General features: G+C 41.8%; 3 protein-coding genes across 6 annotated transcripts in view; 1 reads left to right on the forward strand and 2 right to left on the reverse strand.

Moving 5' to 3' along the window:
- Positions 1 to 2,301, reverse strand: part of GABPA (GA binding protein transcription factor subunit alpha) — a 40,391-nt gene extending 38,090 nt beyond the window's left edge. The window contains exon 1 of one of the 2 annotated variants that reach the window (XM_049629311.1): positions 2,207 to 2,301. The gene's annotated coding sequence lies outside the window, so the exon portion shown is untranslated. Of the gene's footprint in view, positions 1 to 1,696 lie in introns of both variants that reach the window. The other variant, XM_049629310.1, reaches the window with a different exon arrangement.
- Positions 2,302 to 2,333: 32 nt separating this feature from the next.
- ATP5PF (ATP synthase peripheral stalk subunit F6) lies at positions 2,334 to 12,106 on the forward strand. Its single transcript, XM_049629321.1, has 4 exons — positions 2,334 to 2,421; positions 6,493 to 6,669; positions 11,239 to 11,363; positions 11,922 to 12,106. The coding sequence occupies exons 2-4, from the start codon at positions 6,506 to 6,508 to the stop codon at positions 11,957 to 11,959; spliced, it is 327 nt and encodes a 108-aa protein (XP_049485278.1). The 5' UTR covers positions 2,334 to 2,421; positions 6,493 to 6,505; the 3' UTR covers positions 11,960 to 12,106.
- Positions 12,107 to 18,269: 6,163 nt separating this feature from the next.
- JAM2 (junctional adhesion molecule 2) overlaps positions 18,270 to 24,503 on the reverse strand; it is a 59,655-nt gene continuing 53,421 nt past the window's right edge. Inside the window, exons 8-10 of one of the 3 annotated variants that reach the window (XM_049629317.1) lie at positions 22,961 to 22,976; positions 20,290 to 20,332; positions 18,270 to 18,539 (exon numbers count right to left, since the gene is read on the reverse strand). In XM_049629317.1, coding sequence (XP_049485274.1) covers positions 18,507 to 18,539; positions 20,290 to 20,332; positions 22,961 to 22,976 — 92 coding nt within the window. In that variant the 3' untranslated portion in view covers positions 18,270 to 18,506. Of the gene's footprint in view, positions 18,540 to 20,284; positions 20,333 to 22,467; positions 22,612 to 22,960; positions 22,977 to 24,503 lie in introns of those variants that run through there. The other 2 variants (XM_049629316.1, XR_007457469.1) reach the window with 2 other exon arrangements.

Genomic DNA, 24,503 nt, shown 5'->3' on the forward strand with positions numbered 1-24,503 from the left:
GTGGGTTCCGGCCATTCGTCGGGCTCTGTGCTGACAGCTCGGACCCTGGAGCCTGCTTCAGATTCTGTGTCTTCCTCTCTCTGCCCCTGCCCTGCTCGTGCTCAGTATCTCTCTCTCTCAAAAATAAACATTAAAAAAATTTTTTTAAAAAATACAGTTATGTTTCATATTCTCTTTCGGGGTCACAGATAAATTTGAGGATTGTATTTCTTCATTGGAATGCATTGCTGCTTTACAGAATTTAAGAAAATTTTGCCCAATAAAGGAAAATAAATAAAGGATAAAATAAATAGAAGTATGGTGTGGCAGGACCTGCAAGGATGACAGCACATTTCCCCAAACTAACAAACACTTTTAAGTATCAGAGGAAATTAAAAGACATTTTGAAAAATAAAGTCAACGGTTAAGAAAAAACAAAACACATGCATCTGTGTGTGTAGAGAGTAAGAAAGCAAGTATGGAGAAAGGCTAACACTTGGTGACCACCCACCCCCACCCCCGCCTGGGGAGGTTTTCACTGCATAATTTCCAGGAATGCAGATTTGAAGTTTTACAAACAGAAGTTGGAGAGGGAGTAAACTCAACAGTTTTAATTTAGTAGTCAGCCTCCCCATAACTCGGCTCTCATAACTCATCTCAATTTAACATCTAGCTCCTTGTTACTTCGAGACTATGTATCTCTCATGACATGCATACAATTTCAGGTAAAATTGCCTTAAGTCCACCTAGTGCCAGACTATGTCTAAAAAAACAAACAAAAACAAAAAAAACTTCGAAAGCCTGGGTCAAATCCTGATACACACAAGTTGTTCCCCTAAAGTTGCTGTTTACGAGTTGATCAGTTTCTCCTTAAGCTTAAAATCACACAGGACCTAGGAATGTTATCACTGCTCAGCTCTTTGCTCCCGGGAACCTTTCTAAATCTCCTCCCACGAGTCAGACCTAGAATTCCTGCTAGTGAAACTCACTAGTGGAAACTATGAAGTGGGCAGTATTTCTAAATCACTACTCATCATCTTGCAAGGCAGTATCAGGCACTGTTTGGCTGTTAACCAAAGCAAGTCAGGATTCCCTAATACACTGCAAACACGTACGGCTTATCTTCTAGCACACGAAATACTAAAAATGTTGGCAAACTACATTAACCCATTGTTTCCCCCTTTTCTCACTTCCCCATTTCTAAAATAGATCCCTACGGACATCATATACAGTAATAAATGGCTTTGATGCTATTGTAGGGCAGTTCTAGAAAGATAACTGGAGTTGAAGTGTTGGCGCAACGCTGGGTCGGCGAGGAGACTGGTTGAGAACATTCCTCTGAAATCCCGGGGGCGTCAGGGTCTCGTCCCGACCTCGGCGACTGCGGACCGCCACGGACGGCGGACTGGCGAGGACGGGACAGCAGGGGAAGAGAGCAGCGAAAGGTGACACGGGTAGCCCGGGGCCCGGGGGCGCGCGGCTTCCCTGGGCCCCGCGCCGCGCGCCCCTCCCCTCCGCTCCCCGCACTGCCTCACCCGCCCCTCCCCACCCGGCTCCCTCAAGTCTCCACGAACGGAAATGGGAGTCACAGCGCCGGGGACCAGCGGAAACAAAACACAGAGGCGGCCGCGGGGGGGCCGCTGTGGGTGAGAAGGCCCCGGAACGAGGCCGGCCCGCGCGGGCCCGCGCTCCCTTCCTCCCCCGCGGCCGCACTCACCCGCTCCGGAATCGGCCCCGTCGCCCCCACCCGCGCTCCAGAGCCGGCTGAGAACAGCAGGGGCGCGGGCTCCACGTGCAGCGCTTCTCCCAGTAAGACCCGCCGCTCCTGCGACTCGAAGTGTAAGGCCCCTGGGCCTTTCCCGCGGAATCGGCGCTGAGAAACTCCAACCCCCCTCCCGCCTCCCAGGCACCCCCGGGTCCAGGACTACAACTCCCAGCAGGTTGCGCGAAACGAACGCCCGAGGCAACGGATGCTCACGAGGCACAAGAATGCCCAACGCCCCAATCCGCTTTGTTTTACATTCTCACTTTCCGGGCAAAACCATACACCTCAACAACCACAAAGAACAGGATGCTGACTTGGGTCCGGGAGGACTGAACTAGGGGACAGGCCAACCAAAGTGCGCATGCGTACACTACAAGGATTCCAGGAGGGAAAAAGACAGCAGGTCAAGTTAGGCGAAGGAAAGATGGCGGAGGCTTCGCCAAGGGACCCGGAAGCACTTACCCTCCACTTCCTCCTCCTGTTTGGCTTCTGTCTCACCTAGAGCTGTCCGGTCGCAGACCGCCTCCGAGACGTTTCCTGTCCGGTGAGTGTCGACCGACTGAAACGGCGGCCCATAATGCATTGCGATGGCGGGTAGGCGGGTGGGGGTGGAGCCAGGGCCGGAAGTAGAACGGTGGCGGCAGCGGAGGCCCCGGCAGCTCGGGACTGAGTGCAAGGTGACTGGGAGGGTTGCTAGACTAGCTTGGCCTCTTGGGACTCAGATTCTGGGTTTCTTCTTGGGGCCTGGGCCGCCTATTACCTCTGTCCTTCAGGAGTATAGAGCAGCCTGGTGTCACAGGCACCTTTACCGTCTGGCCCAGGGTCACTGTTGACCTCGGCGCCCTTCGGTTTTGAAGTTTGCGGTAGATTCCGGCGTGGTCATCCCTGCTCTGAGGGTAAACCGGGGTAGTACGCGAGGCAAGGAGGCCAGGGGTTCCCGGACCCGCGGCTCAGCTGGGGCAGCTCAAGGTCATTCCCACGGGACAGGTCTGCGGCCAGGCCTGCCCTACCGGGGCGCGCAGGAGGTCGTGCCCAACTATTGAAAGCAGAATGCGCACCATAGGAGGGAAAGGGGTGACGGTAATCTTAAAAGTTTGCATCCCACCTGAAAATATTGATAGTGCTGAAACGTGGCTAGGCAGCTTTGTTTTACACTCTCATTTTCCTGCACAATCCTACACCTCACCCCCAAGAAACAATACGCTGACTGGGGTAGAAGGGGGTTCTTGAGTTAGGGGTGAGGCCAAAGTTCGCAGGCGAACAAAACAAGGTTTCCAGGAGGGCGAAAGAGAACGGGTCAGGTTAGGCGGGTTGTGGATTGACTTCAGGAATATGCACGGAATGGGCCGCGAAAGTACTAACCTAGGCTGGTCAGTCATCTCTGTAAACTGGAGAACCCTGCACCGTCTCACCACAAGGCCTCTTCTCATGTGTACCTTTTCTTGCTGTTGCCTTCCCCAGTCTTTCTATGTCAAATCCCAGTCACAGGTTCGGGGGGGGGGGGGGGGGGGCGATCGTACTTGAATAGAGAACTTACCACACTTGGTATTTTACACCTATTTGTGTAATAACATGTGTCTTCTGCGTGACGGTGGACTGACAGTGGACACTCATATATTACTCAGTGAAAAAATAAAAGGGAGTAAAAGAGAACAAGTTTTGATAGTGAGATTATGTGTTCAGTTTTTAGACAGGTTGAATTTGATGGTCCCGTAGGACTTAGGAAAGGAAAAGACCTGTTGAATGGGTAGGTTTAGGGTTCAGAAAAAACGACTAAAATTAGAGGTGTGATTTGGGAGTCGTTAATACTTAGATGATAGAGGGGTCCCTGGCTGGCTCAGTTGGTGCAGCGTGCAACTCTTCATCTCCAGGTCTGAGTTCAAGCCCCACATTGGGCGTAGAGCTTACTTAAATAAAATACTTAGATGATAGAAATTGAAAAAATGAAAACAGACTTTACCTAATAGGAATAACACGATTTTTGCCATCAGAGTTAGAGCAAATTGACTGTGGAGATATGGGCAGTGTAATAACTTTTCTTTGACGTAGTTTTATTTTCTGTAAAGGAGGGATAAGGACACTTTCCCCTAATTGTTAATAGTGTTTTCCTAAGGGTTGAAGAGGAGAATATATATGGAAATACTTTGCAAAGTATTTTGGGATGAACCAATGTTAGGTGACCTTATTGCTGAATATTAAGCATGTCCTTAAATTGCTATAAGGGAAAATAGCACCTTGAATTGCATGATTTTCTAAAAAAAACCAAAAAAACGTTTATTTATTTTTTGAGAGAACACAGGCTTCTTGAACCGGGGAGGGGCAGGGAGAGGGAGAGAGAGAAAGAGAGAGTGAGAGAGAGAGGGAGAGAGAGAGAATGAATCCCAAGTAGGCTCAGTGCTGATACTACGAACTGGGAGATCATGACCTGAGCTGAAGTCAAGAGTCAGACGTTCAACCTTGACTGAGCCACCCAGGCACCCTGAGTTGCACAATTTTTAAAATAGATCTGTGTCCACTTAGATTCTACCCTGTAACCTTGAGCCAGATACTTAATCTCTAAGCCTCAGTTTATGTGTATGTAAAATGGGAATGGTAATATGTAGCACTTTGAGGTTATGTGTTGTTTGCTTTGAGTCTTCTTAAGTATTTTTCTCTGATGGGGTATAAGGGGTGATGTATGGTGAATTTCTCCAAATAGTTTGCTTTCGGGGCAGGTGAAGGATATTTTGTTGATTATGGGATTTCTTTTGGTAGTTTTTATGTGCGATTCCAGGGCTTCTCAGCCTTTGCATTATTGACATTTTGGACCAGATAATTCTTTGTTGTGGGATGGCTGTTATTTTGTTTTGGTTTTTATAGGATGTTTAGCAACATCCCTGGCCTTTACCCACCGGAGGCCAGTAATACCCCGGTCGGGACAACCAAAAATGTCTTCAGACATTGCCAGTAATCCCTTGAGGTATACTGCTGTCCCTACTCAAGAACTACTGTGTTACTCTACGGTCTTCTAGCTGAGTGCTTCTCAAACTGTCATTAGTAGAGGACCATTTTGCCCCTAACCCTGTGGCTACCTTTGAAAACTACAGTAAAAGTTACTGTAAAAGTTAGATGAAAGAATATACAGTGAAGACACCCAAAATACAAACTGATTTTTTATTATTCAACAGATATATGTGACTCTGTCAAATTGTTATAAAAGTTTCTAAATCGTTATTAACGATTTTTGTTACGATAGACCAGTAACACAATTTGTATACTATTGCTGGCCCACAGACCACACTTTGAGCACTTTAATAGAAGTTCATCATCAAGATGACAGTGATCATGGTTATTAATAGGTAATTTTGGAGGCTCATGGGACTCAGGTTAGCATGGCAGGTTTCATTTTATCTGTAAGATTCAGAAATTTTAACCAGGCTGTATTGAGGTGTGAATCTTGGATCCCCATTCCAACGTAGGGTTTAGTAAACTCTGTTTAATAGACATCTTCTTTCTCAATCTGAGGGAAATTTCTTCTAATTATTTGTGGCTTTCTTATCTATTTCTTTTGGAATTCTTGTTTGCATTTATTTCTTGTAATTTGGAATTTTTTTTGGCATTTGATCTTTCAAGGTACTAAATTAGGTCTCAACTGAAATCGTCTTCTGTTTTACCTGCTGAAATGCTTAAAAAAATTTTTTTTAATGTTTACTTTTGAGAGAGAGAGAGAGTTGAGTTGAGCGGGGGAGGGGCAGAGAGACAGAGACACAGAATCTGAAGCAGGCTCCAGGCTCTGAGCTGTCAACACAGCACGATGCGGGGCTCAAACCCACGAACCCGCAAGATCATGACCTGAGGCGAAGTCAGACACAACCGACAGAGCCACCCAGATGCCCTTATTTGTTGAAATGTTTTAGTTAGAAAATCATATATTTTAGTTTCAGGAGCTCTAAAGACTTGGAAATCTTTAAGTCCTTATTTTTCTTTCTTTTTATTTTTTAAAAAATGCTTATTTATTTTTGAGAGCCTGATGTGGGGCTCAAACCCACGAACTGTGAGATCATGACCTGAGCCAAAATCAAGAGCCAGACTCTCAAACGACTGAGCCACCCAGGCACCCCTTTCATTCTGTTTTATTGATTAGGTTGTACTGTTTGATTTTCTCTCTCTTACTGGTGGGCTCTCTTGGGATGGTTCTTTTGAACTTAGATTTGGCTGTTACAGTATTCTTGAATGCCTGGAATCCTACAGTTGGAATAGGCAGAACACTTTCCCCTGCTATGGGGCCCGTGTCTCCGTGCTCAGCTCCCTTTTGGTCTTCTGAGGGGGCTCGGGGTAACCTGGCACATTAATCTGGGGGCCAGTGTTCTTTTCTGCCTGAGATGGGCAGTTATCTAACATGCTACCTTGACTATGCTTATTCTTGATCTGTGGTCCAAGACCAAGTTTATGGAGAAGAAATATCTCATCCTAGATTTTGTGCTTTCTTTCTGCATCTAACCCAGCACACAGGCCTGAGTTGTTTCTAACTGCCCCTAGGTCCCAGGGCCTTTTGGTTAAGAAGCAAAAAAACTTGCGGTGGGGAGTAGAGAGGGGGAAGGGAGCTCTGGTCAGGTGACTGTTCTTAGCATTCAGCAAGTTCTAGTGTGATTTATGATTGACTTCTGTAACAATTAGTAGAATTAGATTCCCACTGTATAATATACTTAGACGTGTTTTACAATTATGTACATTTTAAAGTATGTTAATACTCTCATGCTTGTTTTCAGTAATAGAATCACCATGATTCTCCAGAGGCTCTTCAGGTTCTCCTCTCTCATGCGGTCCATGGTCTCAGTGCATCTGAGGAGGAACATCGGTGTTACAGCAGTGGCATTTAATAAAGAACTTGATCCTGTACAGAAACTCTTCGTGGATAAGATTAGAGAATACAAAACTAAGCGACAGTAAGTGGGTAGATAACCACCTGTGGTGTAAATATAAATATTCAAGATATATGTAAGTTGTGAGATGGGGAAAAGAAATTACTAGGTGTTTGAAAATGTTAAGACCTTCACTGAGCTGATTGCTGACATAGAGGTTCATTAGGTGCTCCAAAAGAAGATAAAGATCTTGATTCTTTTTTTTAAAGTCCCAAATTTTATCTTATATGAGTTCCAAGGGAGAATTCCATTATATCTATTGTCATTTTAATGTTTATTTTTGAGAGAGAGAGAGAGAGAGACAGAGCATGAGTGGTAGAGGGGCAGAGAGAGAGAGAGAGAGAGAGGGAGGGAGGGAGGGAGACAGACATAGAATTAGAAGCTGGCTCCAGGCTCCGAGCTGTCAGCACAGAGCCCGACGCGGGGCCCAAACTCACAAACTGCAAGATCATGACCTGAGCTGAAGTCAGACACCCAACCGACTGAGCCACCCAGGCACCCCTCTATTGTCATTTTAGATGTATTGTCATTATAATGTCATTTATTATAAACTAGAGCCAATTCTTAGAAGTCTATAGGATCTTGGAAATCATTTAGGAACTATATTTGAAAAAATTGAGTCCCTTAGACATTAATTAGCCTAAGGTCATAAAACTAATTGTAGGAAAAACATATTATCAAAATATTCTAACTATCAATTTAGTGCCCTTTCTTTGACATCATGATTTGGGGGGGAAATGTATGAACACAGCATTTTTTTCTTTAATGCTATTTCCATAGTTCTGTATTTCTGGGAATGTCAAAGGTCAAGAGGGAAGTGGCATAAAGCAAAGTCCAGGATAAACACAGTTACGGAACCACACAGCTTTGGAGGTGAATGATGACGTTAGCCATCATCAGATTCAACCCCCGATCTTATGAAAAGCAATACAGAGCAGTTTGGTGTTCATTTTATTTAGTTGTCTACCATGTGCAAAGCACTGGGCTATTAACTGTGGTAGGCCGCAGAAGGAAGCCATACTGCATTTCCATAATATTCTTGAAATCTGATGGGGTGGAAAGCTTGTAGGAATGTACAAGGTAATCTATGAGGAAAAATGGGTTAGATACTAACATAGTGACACATTCAGTGTTTGGGGACTTCATAGAAAGGAATGTTCCTTTCTTGCTGGAGGCAGTATTTGAGATCCTTAAAAAAAAGTTTTTTTTTTTAACATTGTTCATTTTTTGAGAGACAGAGACAGTACAAGTGGGGGAAGGACAGAGAGAGAGGGAGACACAGAATCGGAAGCAGGGTTCAGGCTCTGAGCTGTCAGCACAGAGCGCGACGCGGGGCTCGAACCCACATACCGTGAGATCATGACCTGAGCCGAACAACCGACTGAACCGCCCAGGTGCCCCTGAGATCTTTTATCCCTTTTAAGAATGTGGACAGCCATGGATCAGCCCTTCAGTTTAAAACTGTGAAGAACTTACTCACATGATTTTGTTTATAGCTTCAAAGGGTTCTCAAAACCAAGAAAGGCTATCAGTACATATCTCTACCTCTGGTTGTGAACAATTGGTGTGAAGGTTGCACAGATAAATGGGAGGGGGAGAAGGATATATTTTAGGAAGAAAGAGTGGTGTGAGCTAAAGCATGAAAACTGAAACGACCAGGTCGGTTTGAGAAATTGTGTAATGCTGCTCTCCAGGGCCGTAGAGTGTATGAGGAGAGTGGGGAGCAGTAAGGGTGAGAATGGGGTTGGAATGAGGGGATTATGAGAGGCCTCGATTATAGATGGGCAGGTAAAGTATTAGATGATAGGCATTTATGAGGAGTTAAAGGTTTTTGAGCAGGATGGTGGGATGAAACAAGGTTACTCTGTATTAGGAAGATAATTTTAATCAGAGTATTAGGAAGGTTGGAATGAGTAGAGAAGACAGACAGACATGGTAGGAAACTTGTAACAGTCCAAGCATTGGATTGACAAGGTTGATGAGAACCTTGTCTTTACAGCAGTGGGAACATAAAAGTGACAGTCGAGACACTGAGGGACTGAGAACTGGGTCTTGGTTATCTGGTGGAGAGAGAGAGGAGAAGGAACAGTTAAAGAGCCCTGAGACTTTGAGACTGGGCAACTAACAAAAAAGGTTTTGTTCTTACCACAGCTAAGGATGGAGAGAGCTAAAGGATTAAAATGAAGACATTGTTAAGAAATTCTCACAACAGTCTTACAGATCTTATCCCCTTATTACATGTTAGAAAGGCAAGGCTAAAAGAGAAGAATTTGTCTAAAATCACACTATTCAGTAAGCAGGTGTGCAGGATCCGTTGACACTCATTTGAGTGTCTTCTGTCCAGAGGTAGTGTGGCATCTTACTATTGATGCTGTTTGCACTCCAATTGTCCTTAAAAAGCCTGTCCAATAAGAAGTCAATCCTGAGGCGTACTCTTTTTTTTTAAGTAAGCTCTGCGCCCAAAGGAGGCTTGAATTCAGGACCCTCAAGAGTTACATGCTCCACCCTCTGAGCCAGCTAGGTGCCCCTGGGATGTACTCTGAATCTAAGGGGACTCTAGTTCATTCATTTGTGCAAATTGTGTGGGAAAATGTTCTGCACACGGACTCTGACCTGGAATGCAGCTCTGAAACTTATTAGCACTTGGGCCTTGGGCAGGTTATTCAAATGCTATACCTTATTTGTACGTAACATGGGGGTGATAATAACAGCATGTATTTCAGAGGATGTTATAAAAATGAAGTGATTCGGTAAGTTAGCATGCCTAGTATTTTTTGCATGAAATAAACAAGTATCCTTTGAGTGTCTGCTTTGTCCGGGTCGCCATGCTAGATCCTGGGGATATAATAATAAGATGGGCTGGGAGACATACTCAGTTGAGGAGGTAGATGAGATCTGGCCTCTTTCTATCATAGGAATCCACATGAAAGTTCTCTAGCAGCCATCATCTGTCAGTAACCAGAATATTGGTGAGACTGGCTGGATGTACTCAAAGCACTGTCTGCAACTCGTAGCTCCCAGAGTTAGAAGACAGTCATTAAAGTGTCGGGTTGAAGACTCCACTGTCTATTTCATTAGCCATTGTCCACATGTGCCTATTGAAATCTAATTAATTGCAGTTAAGTATAAATACAAATTCAGGTCCTTAGTTACATTTCTAGTGCTCACTAGCCACATATGGCTAGTGGCCACCTTAATTAGCGCAGATACAATTCATTACAGAAGGTTCTATTGCATGTGCTGATGTAGAAGAAAACTGAGTCCATGAGAACAAGCATCATTAACAAGTTCTTAAATTAGAGCTGTCTCTGGAAAAACACAACACAAAAATCCAGAGTTGTCTGTGTATTTTTTGTGGAAATTCTATAACATAAGGCCCTCTACTTTGATCATAGGCATATGTAAAAATATTATTACCCTTAATGGAGTTCTCACCTACGAAGTTTTTGTATATTATGTTGTTCATGATAGGCGGGCAGTAACATGACAAACACAGAATTTCTGCAAAGAATTAATTACATCTAATTGGCCCCACTGCTGGTCTTGATGCTATATTTATCTTCCCAAAGCACAACTGTAATTTTGTCATTTTATTGCTTAACACATAAAATACACACCCCCCCGCCTTAACATTCCAGGCCTCCCATGACCTGAGTCCTGCTGGCTTTTCCATCTAGATGGCTGATTCTCCCCATACAGCCAGTTTTTTATTACCTCCACTCTTTGCTTTTTCAGTCTTAGAATGTCTGAAATTAAAATCTGACCCAAACGCATCATTTGTCACAAATGCCACCTTTGTAAAATGAAACTTTTTTCCAATTAGCTCCGCAAAAATGCTCTCTCCTCAACTTGAGTAGCTGTTTGATAAGCCATGTCTTTGAAGCTTATCAATAACTCTCTTATAGCACGGATGTTTCTAAACATTTTTTTTCCCCTAAATGGCAAAATCTCTGAGGGTAAGAAATATTTGCAGCTTTGTTAGGCCCATATTATAGAGACTTAAAGTTACTAAGACCTTTTAAAAGACGTTTAGTGGTGGCTGAATTAAATCGGATAATAATAATAATAGCACTTACTGGCCACTATGTCACCTCACTGTGGGCCAGGCGCTGTTAAGTGGTACATGTACATTATCTCTGTAATTCTCGTCACACCATCCTTAGGTAGGGCCCTCAGTTTTAGATGCGGAAACTAAAGTTTAGAGTGTTTCATGCCTTGCTTCAGTTTATGTAGTTTCAATAAACTGTAGAGCTGACATTGAAACCGAAGTAGTCATTGACTCAGGGAACCCATGGACTTAGCCATTATATCTTATCACAACTTAGACCTCAAGAGATTGTGACTTGATAAACATCCTTGATACTCAAACCTTGAATGTTAGAAGTTTGTTTGAAGTTGCCTCATTTATGTGATGCCTCATCATTATAGAAGTTTGAATTGAAATTCAAGCGGAAATGCTTTGTTTCAGAAGCTACGTTTTTCCCTATATGATGACTTTTAAAAGGTCTATTGAAACTTGATGGTAAAAAGTAATTTTGGTTTTGTAAACTAGTGCATAAGAAGAGTTTTTACTTGTTCATTTGCCCACAACAGGGCATCCGGAGGACCTGTTGATACTGGCCCAGAGTATCAGCAAGAGCTGGAGAGAGAGCTTTTTAAGCTTAAGCAGATGTATGGTAAAGCAGACATGAATACTTTCCCTAACTTCAATTTTGAAGGTAAGTGTCTTCAATCATGGATTCATTCTTGGGGGAGATTTGTTTTAAGTCGAGACTATTTATGCCTTATACTTGGGTTGTTTAGAGGATTAAAAGACGATCACACATAAATTTATTAGGACAGTGACATTTGCATGAGAAGCTCTCGTACAAATGCTTGCCATCGGTCTAGGAGATTATGTAACAGGTCAAATGGTGGGGATTTGAAATCAAACTCCCTAATCTTGAATCGTGACACTATCACCTATGAAGTGTGTGATCTTGGATAGTTAACTGGTGACTGTTTCCCATCTGACATTCAGGGAGAATTCTAATACCTCTCTCGTGGTTGTTGTAATTAAATGACATAAAATATGTGAAGTCAGTTAATAGCCTGGTTTATAGTAAGTGCTTAATAAATCATTATCAATTGTAATAGTTCTATGTAGGTGTTAAAAAACCATAGATACTAAAAAAAAAAAAAAATCAAAAAATTGATCAGTTAAATATTGACGCCTTCTAGATAATGCATTTTATTGCAATATAGCTAAGCGTGCACCTTTTTGTTCCTTTTCTTAGATCCCAAATTTGAAGTCATCGACAAACCCCAGTCCTGAAGAAATAGTGTAAAATGTATTTGGTAATTTGTCCTAGATTAGTTGTACAACTGGTCGGAAGTATCGGGACAAACGTACGTTTCTCAACTGTCAAATGTGTTCTTTTAATTCTGATTCCAAATAAATTATTTGGTGATGTTGAGTGTACATTTGAGTGTATTGAATTCTGTGTTTCAGCATTGTTTTTAAATCTGCCCAGTTGGCTCTAATGAAACAGGTGGAGATCTTGGGTCAGTTGGCCACAACTTGCCCACAACCTGCCAGACTCCTCTCGGTGTGCAGGGCTCGCCTTTTACTAGTGGAGGCTTCCTGCCTCAGGGGGCCGCCCTGACCTAAGAAATGTTTGCCACAGAAGGATGTTACCTACGTTCCCAGAATATAAAGAAAAGGCTTGTAAACCTTTTATCATAACTTTTCCAGGAAATTCAAGTGAAGCTTGAATACGCACGGGAACATTCATTGTGTTTTAACTACCATCTCCTCAAACGTTAAATGCTTTTATCCCAACAGCCAGGTCCCTCCTCTTCCCTTGCAGTTTATGATCGTACATCTATTACTGTGCTACACAGATGGAGGAAGGAAAGCTGGGAGCAGGCGGGGGATCTACAAAGGAACCTCCTTGGAAAGAGTAAGCTGTATGGTGTTGTTTTGCCCAAGCGATGGGAGACCCAGCAAGTAGGCGGCATAACAGGCACATCAAGATTTCAGTTAGCGTAGCTGGCTCTTGAGGAAATGATTTTTTTTTTTTTCAAAAGGAAATCAGCTGTGCCTTTTTATATCTGACAATCTGACTTGTGTCAGTAAATATGGATCTTAATAAACCTTTAAAGGCTTTTTTTGTTTGTTTTTTGGTACCGATTTTAAATATAATTTTATTTAAGACATTGTATTTTCCACTTAAAAAATACAGTGCTTACAAAGTGCAATGTTTATTTCCTTTCCCTGGGCACATAGTCCATATTCAAGTATCAAGAATGACCGGTTTATTTACTATGGCAACTCGACTTTATAATAGCCATGGAATTTGCTACAAATTTGGGTCCTTCAGATGTTGTGTGTGGAACATGCCTTGTCTGGGCCCAGAGGAGGCAGCACCAGATGGGGGAGCTGCACCACCAGGGAAGCCTCCAGGCATTCCTCCCACGTGCCCCTTGCGCTTTGGTACAGCTTCGTAACCATGGGGTTGCAGACTTTCTCCAGCTCTTTCTGCTGATAAAGGTTTTTGTTTTTGTTTTTTAAATATGAAGTCAAAAGTCAGCCTTCCTTATGAGGTTAGCTCACTCAAAAAGAGGAATAGATTTTTACTGTGGGTGCCATTCTAGCTGGAGTCAAACCTGCTCAGGACTACCTTTTCCAAAAGACCTGCAAACATTTCCTAGTGATACAGGTGTGATTAAACTAGTAAGATGTGTGGAATCGGAATTGGGGAGGGTAAAGTATTAGGAAGAAGAGCCCTAGTTTCTTCAAATGCTGCTAAGCAGTGACAGTTCAGTTGACCTCCTTTTATTTAAATAACTGCAGACACTGAAACAATTCAATGTTTTTTTAATGGCGCTATTTATTTATTAATTTTTTTTTCAACGTTTTTTTATTTATTTTTGAGACAGAGAGAGACAGAGCATGAACGGGGGAGGGGCAGAGAGAGAGGGAGACACAGAATCGGAAACAGGCTCCAGGCTCCGAGCCATCAGCCCAGAGCCCGACGCGGGGCTCGAACTCACGGACTGTGAGATCGTGACCTGGCTGAAGTCGGACGCTTAACCGACTGCGCCACCCAGGCGCCCCAATGGCGCTATTTAAAGGTAACTGAGGAAGCAGAGTTGCTCAGGTTCTTCTCTAACCTCCCCCGAAGCACCTCCACCCACCTGCGACAGGCAAGCTGCCTGACTCCGAGGTGCAGAGGCCCGTCTAGAGGGGCCTGATCCTTTTCAGCACCTGCTTCGTCTCCCTTTCCTCACTCTGCCACTCAGGTTAGTTGTATTTTACCTTTTATAATTTCACACCTACTTTCTCATACACGTTTGAGAGAGCAGAGCACGAGCAGGGAAGGGGCAGAGAGAATCCCAAGCTGGCTCTGCACTGTCAGCACAGAGCCCGATGTGGGGTTCGATCTCACAAACTGGGCGATGATCATGACCTGAGCCTAAATCAGGAGTTGTTTGCTCAACCAACTGAGCCACCCAGATACCCCTCATATTTTTAAAAATCTGTCCTGCAACTATTTGGAGTTTGCTTCAACATCCCAATCTCTTCATTCATTATGTAAACATAAGGATTCGGGGCTGTAAGAATACTGCATTAAGTACCCTACTCCCAGGCCCTACATCATAGGGCGTTTATTGCTAACTTTTGGCCAGGGAAGTACGCTCTTTTTCCCGGCTGAATGCTACAGTGGTGCTTTGAGTCAGATGTTAAAGGCCTCATCTTCCTCAGAGCCCCTTCCTCTTTCTGGTGAGGCTGCCCCAACCCTGCAAACTCCAGCCTTTATCTGTCACTTCAGTCTGCCAGTACACTCCTTATCCTGTACTTACTACCTGAGATGTTTATCACAAATGACCTCAGCCTTCTAGGTTTTCGTGTTGAAAGTAACTTTTCTTCTCCCATGCCTGGTGTCACAGGTTGAAGTGTGTTCCCCTAAAATTCATTTATGGAAGTCCTAAGCCCCAGCACCTCCGGATGTGATTGTATTTGGAGATAGGACTTTTAGATGGGATTAAGTTAAAGTTAGGCCCTTTGGGTGGGCCTGAATCCACTCCTGACTACCATCCTTTTCAAAAGAGGGAATTTGAGTTGAAGAAAGGTACAAAGAACTGGAAAGGGGCACATGTCTTATCTAGTGTTACCTCTTTTTTTTTTAAGTTTATTTATTTTGAGAGAGAATGTGAGCAGGGGAGGGGCAGTGACTGGGAGAGGGAATCCCAAGCAGGCCCCATGGTCTCAGCATGGAGCCTGATGCAGAGCTCGAACCCATGAACCGTGAGATCATGACTTTAGCTGAAACCAAGAGTCAGATGCTTAAACAACTGAGCCATCCAGGTGCCCCTCTAGTGTTACCTTTAATGATAACCAAAGAGGACTTCTGTTCTAGGCAGTTTTTGCTTATTTAAATCCATTTAGTGTGGGATTTTCTTTGTCTTTGTTACTAGTTCTCTGCTGCTGCCCTTGCTTTAGCAGAGCCTATAAATGCTGGCTCTCTCTGGTTAGGGGCTGCATGTGTAAATTCTTGGGGGGCTCTTTGGGCCAGGAGGTCTTCCTGTTGTACAGATTACCTAAGTGGGAGGTCTGTTTCAACTCCACCTCTTCCAGACTCCCCTCTGTTCCCCATCCCAGTGGGACAGTCTTATTTCAGATGTTTGACCTCAGTAAGACACTGGCAAGAAGGCACAAGGCCAATTACTTTAGATGATGCCTCTGCTTGAGTACGGGAAACTTATCATTCTTGTCCTAAGAACCTGGGGAAACAGTTCCTTCACCATCTCCTGCTGTCTCCTTTGATACCTTTTGCCAACTCTTTCATCCTGCTCAAAAAAGCTATTTCCTTTTTGGCAGGCACTTACAATTTGCAATTTGCAAAATTTGGGGATAGGCAAGACAGAAAAAGGTTATGAGCTGTGAGACTGGGGAGGGGTGAACTAGCCAGAGATTACTAAGGGTGAAGAGAGGGTGTGGCATGAGAGAAGTAAGAATCTAAAAGAAAGTATGTTGGGGGCAAGAGAAAAAACATCTTGTATGAAACATCCTGGATCAGATGGACCTGTGTTTCTTAGACCATGAGCCCTTACTTCCCTTTGTGAACTTGGCAGACTGACTCTTGAGTTTGTTTCCTGGTCTGCAAATGACCACATGATCCGCTTTATAATACCATTGAGATGAATGAGATTGTATACACCTGCACCTCCATCCACCCCCACTTCACATGTATAAAATGTTTAATAGTTCTGACTTTTTATTTGCAAGGTATTTTCTTTTTCCCCCAGCATTTGGGAAGTTGGCAGGCACCCAGAAGAAAGATGAGATTCTAATCTTAAGCAGCTAAAGAGCTAACCTTGTAGCTACAGATGGTAAGAGGGCATAGTTTCCCAGGTTTTATTGAACGGTATGTGGATGACTTTTCCCCTGCACCGGTTAAATGGGCCTAAAAAGTTGAACAAGCTCAGCTATTTTTATTAACATAGACTTTAATCAAACAAAACCACTCATGAGGTGAAGGAAATTCTTCGCAAAGTTATACTAAAAAACAATCGTTCCAGATTTAGTTAGGTTAAACCCCTAACTAAAAATAGATTAAATCTAGTTACAATAACAACAACGATAATTAAAACCAAGCAAAACTTGCTATTAGAGATGTTAGAGCCCTCATCCTTATAGAACACAATTTCACTGCAGAAAAAGAAAATCAAAACTCTCTATGAATTATAATGAGGTTTTACCTCAATATTATAATATTGTTAATATTCAAGTTCCTCAAAAGCAAATGGAAACACAAGTCCAGATATAGGTGGATATACTTTTAATAAATGGAAAACGAGTGCTCAACATTATGTCCTTTGTGTGGGAGCAAGCATCCTGTACACAATGACTTACTTAGCTACGTACAATATATTAAGATAACGTATAATATATATTTGACTCAGAGAGTGTTATATGTTAACACTTTATAAGATGAATCTTCTAGCCAAATGGCTCAGCAGCTTTCATGCGTTAGTAAGGCACTGCATGTTTTCCCCCACAATCTGTGTCATTTAAATTGAAGAAGTTGATCTTGTGTGCTGGTAGGTATGCCTGAAGAGCCGCCTTTGAGACTCACATACACTCTTGGACCCCTGGCCATGCAACAAGAAAGCATTCCTCATACCAAACCAAATCAAAGCATGGGCGACATTTAGCTTAATTTATTTTTTATTTTTATTTTTTTTGGCAAAAGCTTATAGATAGGTGTTTTTCTCATGCTTCAGCACCAGGCGTTGGGAAAGTATGCGTGTGGGCCCAGTCCTGTCTATGCCTGCTGTTTTTGTAAATTAAGTTTTGTGGGAACACAAACGTGCCATTTATTATTGTCTACGGCTGCTTTTGTGCTACCAAGGTGGAGTCGAGTAGTTGTAACAGGCACCATAAAACCAGTATGGCTTAAAATATCTACTATCTGGCCCTTTATAGGAAATATTGCAAGGAGTCTGGTGAGAAGCATCCAATGCCACAGAAGAGTGGGGGGCAAGGCACAGTCTGACAACAGACATCTTCCCAGTGACCTGGTGTGGTATCCAGGTACCATTTGTTGGCCCAGTGAATCCTGGGATTTGCTTTGTCTATTGGGGGAAAAATGGATTCCTTTAAAAGTAGCTTAGCCATGTTCAAAGTTGTCAAGGTTTGTAAGCTTTTCATCCAGGTTTGCCCAGAACTGGAAATGCCCTACCCATATTTTATTTTCAAGATAAATTGAATAATCACAGTAAGTTATAGAAGATTATGCTTTTTAACACAGCCTAGTTACTCTTACATGGATCATTGGAATTTTCACTTTGTAACACTAGCTTGGACACCGTGGAGAAACCAGATGATTGGACCCGTTGTTCATTTCATTTGTTAGACAACTTTTTCTCCTCTCTGTATCTCTGGCTCTTCAATAAGCAGGACTGGATCTGATTATTAATTCTGGACTTGACCCAGCCCAGAATTTCACTGCATGATTATCAGAGACAAATATGAAGTCCCCATCATGCAGAGAAGGGTGCCTGCCTGCAAGGTTATGTGTGTGGGGTCCAGTGGCGAGGTCTGATGTCAAGTTCACTGATGATCTTCAAAGTGGTCTTAGGAGAAGGAAACAGCAACAAGCAACTCAAGGGAAAGAAGACATTTGGGTTTGGGTTCGACTCTCAAAGTTACATTTAATGAAGAAATCAATGACATCAGGTGAGTGAGCTCTGGTCATTAGGTATTTCTTCGTGTTGTTTTTGGTTCTCAGAAATAAAAATAAACACCAAGTGCAAATCCTTGGGAATAAGACCCACTCCTGCTACCTCCCTTCTGTGAATAGATTAGTGATAAATGAGCAGTGGAATAAAGATTGTATTAGGGGAGAAAAGAGGATTCTGGTAGAAATAAGACCAGAGGTTCTTTTTGCATCTGTCAAAGTGTTTTAGAGTGCATCTGTCTTAGAGTGTTTTCTGAACCCTCTAAATCAGACTCTTGTACAGAAAGTGGATACAGTTTATATTTTCATGCTCTGTGGGTTCATTTCACAATCGAACTTCCTCCAGAAGTTAGGGCATTTAACATCTCATAAACCCCAGAATACTATAAAGTATTGTGATTCTTTTAACTTTGTCCAGACACAAGAAGCCAGACCGTATTTTATTTAGGTGCTGACAGAACTATTTGTTTAAAATAACAATTTCAAGTAATTTAGCGATCATAAAAATTAGAATGAAATACCAATTTAATCTCCTCATGTACCTCCTTGCAGATGTAAGACAAAGCAGAGATTTAAATCTTTTAATAGCTTGGTGTAACAACTGTGGTTTTGGTGTATCTCAAAGGTGGCATTATTTTAAATTATAAAAGATTTTGTATGCTTGAAATCCTAGGAAAAGGAAAAAAAAACAAGTTTAAGTATAATGTATTCATTCATATTTAAAGAAATAAGTACATTTTATGAGTATAAAGCTACATGCACTATGAGAATCTTACAGGTACAACCCAGCATATATTTAACTAACTCTATTTTGCGGGGAATTAAATAAATACTGGGAGACAAGATCTTTGAAACTTCGCCTAAAGGGTAAGGAAGTAAATGTGGGAGTTAGAGCAGGAGAAATCTTACTTGCTATGTACAGCCCCCCCAGCAAAGACTTGTACAAAATTGTAAGATTTCATTATAGCAGAATTCATAGAAGAAATTACAAATATAATGGGGCACGTGGGTGGCTCAGTCAGCTAAGTGTCCAACTCTTGATTTTGGCTCAGGTCATGATCCCACAGTTCATGAATTCGAGCCCTGTGTTGGGCTCTGTGGTGACAGTGCGGAGCCTGCTTGGGATTCTCTCTCTCTCGCTCTCTCAAAATAAATAAACAAAGCTTAAAAAAAAATTACAACATAAGAATCATAAGAAATTGTCAGTAATGCCAAGACCGAGAAACTCTGCTCTGGGGCAAATTGGAGGCTCGACAATTGGAAGCTCAACTTCTCAGTGGATGAGGGCAACTGAGAGGAAGACAGTGAAAAAAAATAAAATGTTTTTGCTCTTCTGACTACACCACAAAGTATCTTTTAAAAAAAAACCTTTTTTTAATGTTTATTTTATTTTTGAGAGAGACAGAGCATGAGCAGGGGAGGGGCGGAGAGAGAGGGAGACACAGAATCCGAAGCAGGCTCCAGGCTCCCAGCTGTCAGCACAGAGCCTGACGTGGGGCTCGAATCCATGAACCGTGAGATCATGACCTGAGCCAAAATCGGACGCCCAATTGACTGAGCCACCCAGGTGCCCCACAAAGTGTCTCTTACTGTTTGGTAGGATGCGATTATTTTATTCCACATTTAAGGAGTATTTTCTAGAAATTATAGGAGTTACGTATTGCTTTCTATAAATATGGAGTTATAGACTGCTTATCTACTAATGAAAATATGATTTTGGCGTAGTAAACTACAAATAAAGTGACTTCTATGATGGAGTTTGGAGTAGACGATTTTAGGAAATCAAATTTTGACAGAAAACAAGAATCCATGCAGCAGGACGTGGGTCATAAAGTTGAGTGTATCTCAACTTTCTCCTCAGGGATTTCCTCAGGGATTTCTAGAATGTGCCTTTCAGTATTAGCAGAGGATCTTCCACATCCATAAATTTTCCAACTTCTCTGTATAACCAAAGGAGAGTCCTGGAATCACAGATCTGTTGGAAGCCATCTGCTGAGGCAAGCTGACAAGAGTCAAGGTCCCTGAATCCAGTGCTACCACTGTAATCCTATGAGAACTTGTGTCTTAATGTTCTTATCTATGAAATGGAGCTGATAATACCCGACTTAATGATGCTAAGAAGGCTGACTAATAGCAAACATCATGAAAGAAAATTGTGGTATGGCAAAGCCCCGACTGGTCTACAAATGCTGGGCAACTTTATCATACCGTCCTAGACAGAGGATGGAAACTAACATTTACTCAGCTCCCTCTAAAGACCAGTAATAATAAAAAATAAATAAATAAATAAATACCAGTAATAGACACTAGCACAAAGTATATTAAAAGTCAAAATTCATCATTTCTGTACAATCACTTCACTTCCCTGCCCCATTTCCCAAACACATCTGGTCTATAAATATGCTTTAAACATACTCACATTTTCACTCATTGTGGTGGCTTTAGATGCAGAATTACTTCTCCTGTTTATAGAATATAAAAGACAGTATTAAAAAAAAAAAAAAAAAAAAAAGGCCAGCAATCCCAACTGAATTTCTTCCGTTTGTAGACAAATTTCACAGAGAAAGCCGTGCAGCAAGGGATTGGCCCGGGAAACCCTAGGTATCTCATTGTAGCCCTAGGACTAAAGATTTCTGTGGATTATGCCAACAGAAACTTACTCACTTTTAACTTACCAATTTTTTAACATTTAGCATTTTGAAAGCTTGATCAATTATCATCAAAGTTCACTTTTTCCCATGGGAAGAAAGCTTTACACAGTAACTAGGGTTCTAGTCATCTGTTGTAGGCTGAACTGTATTCCCCTCAAAAATTCATGCTAAAGTCCCAGCTACCAGTACCTCAAAATGTGACTGTATTTGGAGATAGAGACTTTAAAATAGTAATTAAATTCAAATTAGGTCATTAGGGTGGGCCCTAATCCAATATGGCTGGCGGCCTTATAGGAAGAGTAAATTTAGACACAAACACAGGCAGACAGAAGACAATGTGAAGACAGAGAGAAGACTATCTATAAGCCAAGGAGAGAGGTCTGAAAGAGATCCTTCCCTTGTTGTCCTCAGAAGGAACCAACCTTGCTGTCACCTTGATCTGGATCCCTAGCCTCCAGAAGTGTAAGAAAACAAATTTCTGTTTAAGCCACTCAGTCTGTGGCACTTCGTTACGGCAGCCCTAGCAAATTAATATAACATCCAATTCGTTATCCCCAAAATTTTGAGGGTGATGGATTTGACAAACGGCAAAAACGTATCTAGGAGAAAAGATATTGCCTCCCAGATTCCTACCTGCGTTAACAAAGACATCGTGATTGAAGAAAAGAATTACCTTCTCGCCATAGCAATGCCAGCCTTTCCCCTTGTATAAGATGATGCTGTCCAAAACCTCCAATTACTTTCTACCTTATTCAATAAAAGTGGAAGTCCCTACAATTGCCTAGGGTGGAATGCAGAGTGGCTATATCATCAGGCAACCTGTTTTCTGAACTTTTCCCCTTTGCTACTGCTATCCCTGATAACTTGGAGGTCATCTTGGACTTGTAGTGGGATATTATTAGACAGAGAGACCAGGGTTGAGTAGGAAGTCTGGGAACAGGAAATCAAAGGCAGCTAAGTCTTCAAAATGACTTAGAAGATGAGCAAGTATCTGAGGCCACGCAGCTGAGAGTAGAGGGGAACGACCATAGATCTGGGTTGGGTCTGCCATTTCCACGCACACAGAACGGACCGTCACAAATCAAGTGCATGTAAACTTGGTGATCTCTGATTCCTAGATTTCTAATCCTAGTTAACATATGTCCCCCAAACTCCAGGTTTATACATTCTGTTACTTACTAATACCTCTTTTTGGAAGCTAAGTAGGCATCTCAAATATGAAAATTCCAAAACATTCAGACCTTCCCATCTAAGCCCCCCAAACCTGCTCCCCCTGAAGTCTTGCACATTTCAGTAAATGGTAACTCTATTCTTCTCAGATCCTTGGAGCTATCTTTGATTTTTCTTTTTCTCCCGTATCCACATCCAGCAAATCAGTAAATTGTTTAAAATCTATCCAGAATCCTATCATTTCTCAACATCTCCAACACCATCGCTTTGGAACCAGCCACCATTTTCTCTCGGCTAGATTACTGGGTAGTTTCCTAACTGGTCTCCCTGCTTCCTCCACTCTATGTCACCTTATAGTTTATTCCTCACAGAACAGCTAATGTGAGCTTCTAAGAATTAAGTAACAGGATACTACTCCCTCATTCAAAACCTTCCAGCGACTTCCCATCTTACTCAGAATCAAAGTCAAACTCCTCACAACTGCCCGGAAGGGGCTCCATGTAATCTGGCCTCCATTACTTTTGTGCATCCCCTCTCTCCATTGTCCTCAATCTGTTTCAGCCACACCAATCCCCTCGATATGCCTCAGATACTCCAGGCAAGCCGGGCCTCAAGACCTTTCCATCCGTTCTTTCTCCTCTGCTTGAATGCTCTTCTCATGGGTATCAGACAGATTTCTGCTCCTTCGGGTCTTTCTCAAATATCACTTCATCAGTGAGGCCCTTCCTAACCACCCTAAAGGACAGTCTCCACTCCCACCCTGTGCATTCTCTTACCCGCTTTAGTTTTCGCCACAATACTATGACAATCTGACAAACTGCAGAGTTTACATTTGTGTGTATTGTCCATCTTTTTCAATGTAAGCTCCGTGAGGCAGAGAGTTATTTGGTCTGTTTTGTTCACTGCCGTATTGCCATTCCCTAGGACAGGGTTGGGCACAAAATAAGTATTCAATTAAATGTGAAAATGCTGTTAAGTCAAAACTTATTTGAAAATTTTCAATTTAGCAAAATACAGCAAATATATTTTCCAAAGTAGTACTATGGAAATGCCTACAGGGGCAAATTAGTGACTACATTTCTTCTCTAGGTAATTGAGCAACATTGACAGATAGGCATGAGGCATGAGGTGGGATGTATTTCTTGATAAGTATGAGTCACTTCCATACGATACTTCACAACCAACTTTTCATGTTTGACTTGAAACAGATGATTAACAGAAAATTAGTTGAGGTGGGGGAAAGGCATGCATTTAAGAAAGTATACTTACTGGAACGAGGTCTCTTCTACAAAAGAATAAGTGTATATCATTAATGCAAGAGTTAATATGGTATGATGCAGATTAATATATTAATATATTAACATAATATATGTTAATATATTAATATAAAAGTGAGTTTAGGCTTAATTTCTTTTTCTCAATCTTGATTCTCTCTTGTTATATCTGTACTTTCTAATCAAGGTTGGCAAACATTTTCTGTAAAGGGCCACTAGGCAAATATTTAAGCTTTGTAGGCCAATAGGTAAAACTGAGAATATTATGTAGGTACTTGTATAATAAGAGAGAGCAAGTTTCCAAAAATTTTTATTAATACAACTCAACATATAAAAATAATCAAAGTCTTAAGTATAGGTCTATTAATCGGAAGACTAGAAGAGGGAATAACATTTCTCTTAATTAAGATTCAAAGTTAGTGTTCCTTGTTACCAAACAGATTGCAAATGTTCATTTGTAAAAACCATTTTTAGCTTGTGGGCCACAGAAAAACAGGTGGCAGGCAGGATATGGTCCACAGGTCATAGTTTGCCAATTCTTATCAGAAATGCAAGCAAGTTTAAGAAAATGATCCTCTTGCATAGGTTGTGGAGTAATATTCTTCACTAATGAATTCGTAATACCCAAGTAGAATCTTTAATTATTTTAAGAAAAATGTATTCACCAAGTCTCCAATAAAAACATTCAGACAGATACTTTTTACAAGTGGAGATAAAGATGGCAAGAATTCTGGAGTAATCTTATCTGTCTGTACTTTCACTGGTGGCCAGCAGGGGGACTCAGCTGGAGTCCATGCAGAAAGTTACATTTACACTAGTCTAAGACTGGAGCACTAAGGAAAAGAGCTATTAATTCACAGAGCAGTTATTCTTAATTATAGGGAACATTCTTGAAACAATGCTCATGGAAACATTTTATGACATAGTATCTATTTATAGGTTAAGTTTTGTGTTGCATAAAATGTTTTTTAAACCTAAATTCTAAAATTAATGTTCACTGTGAAACAATGGGTCTAAAACTTGCTTATGCTATAAATGTACTCTTCTGTTAAAAAAAACTCTGCTTTCTACACTATTGCCAATGGACGCGACGAAGTTCTACAGCTTTTGAGCTCTCAGATAATTTTAAAGACCGGGAGTAGAGAAATATGTTAAGAGAATAAAACATTATTTTTTTCATAATTCATATTATAATCACTCATATCAAACATATTTTATCATCAAATGGGGGTGTGGAGTTATAAAAAGTCTAAACTTGAAGAAGTAAAAACTATGTGGGGCACTTAGCTGGCTCAGTAAGTGGTTAAACGCCCAACTCTTGATTTTCACTCAGGTCATGACTTCATGGTTCCTGAGATCAGTCCTGGCATCAGGCTCTGCACTGACACCGGGGGGGCCTGCTAGAGAGTCTCTCTCTTTGCCCCTCCCCCACTTGTTTTTATTGAATAATTCTCTTGTATATACAGTGGTGCTAAATTTGATATTCCACATTCCACTGTTCGACGCTGATAGAATATTTCCCTGAAACTTCTTATGAT

This window comes from Panthera uncia, chromosome C2 (genome assembly GCF_023721935.1).
Source record: "Panthera uncia isolate 11264 chromosome C2, Puncia_PCG_1.0, whole genome shotgun sequence".
NCBI lineage: Eukaryota > Metazoa > Chordata > Mammalia > Carnivora > Felidae > Panthera > Panthera uncia.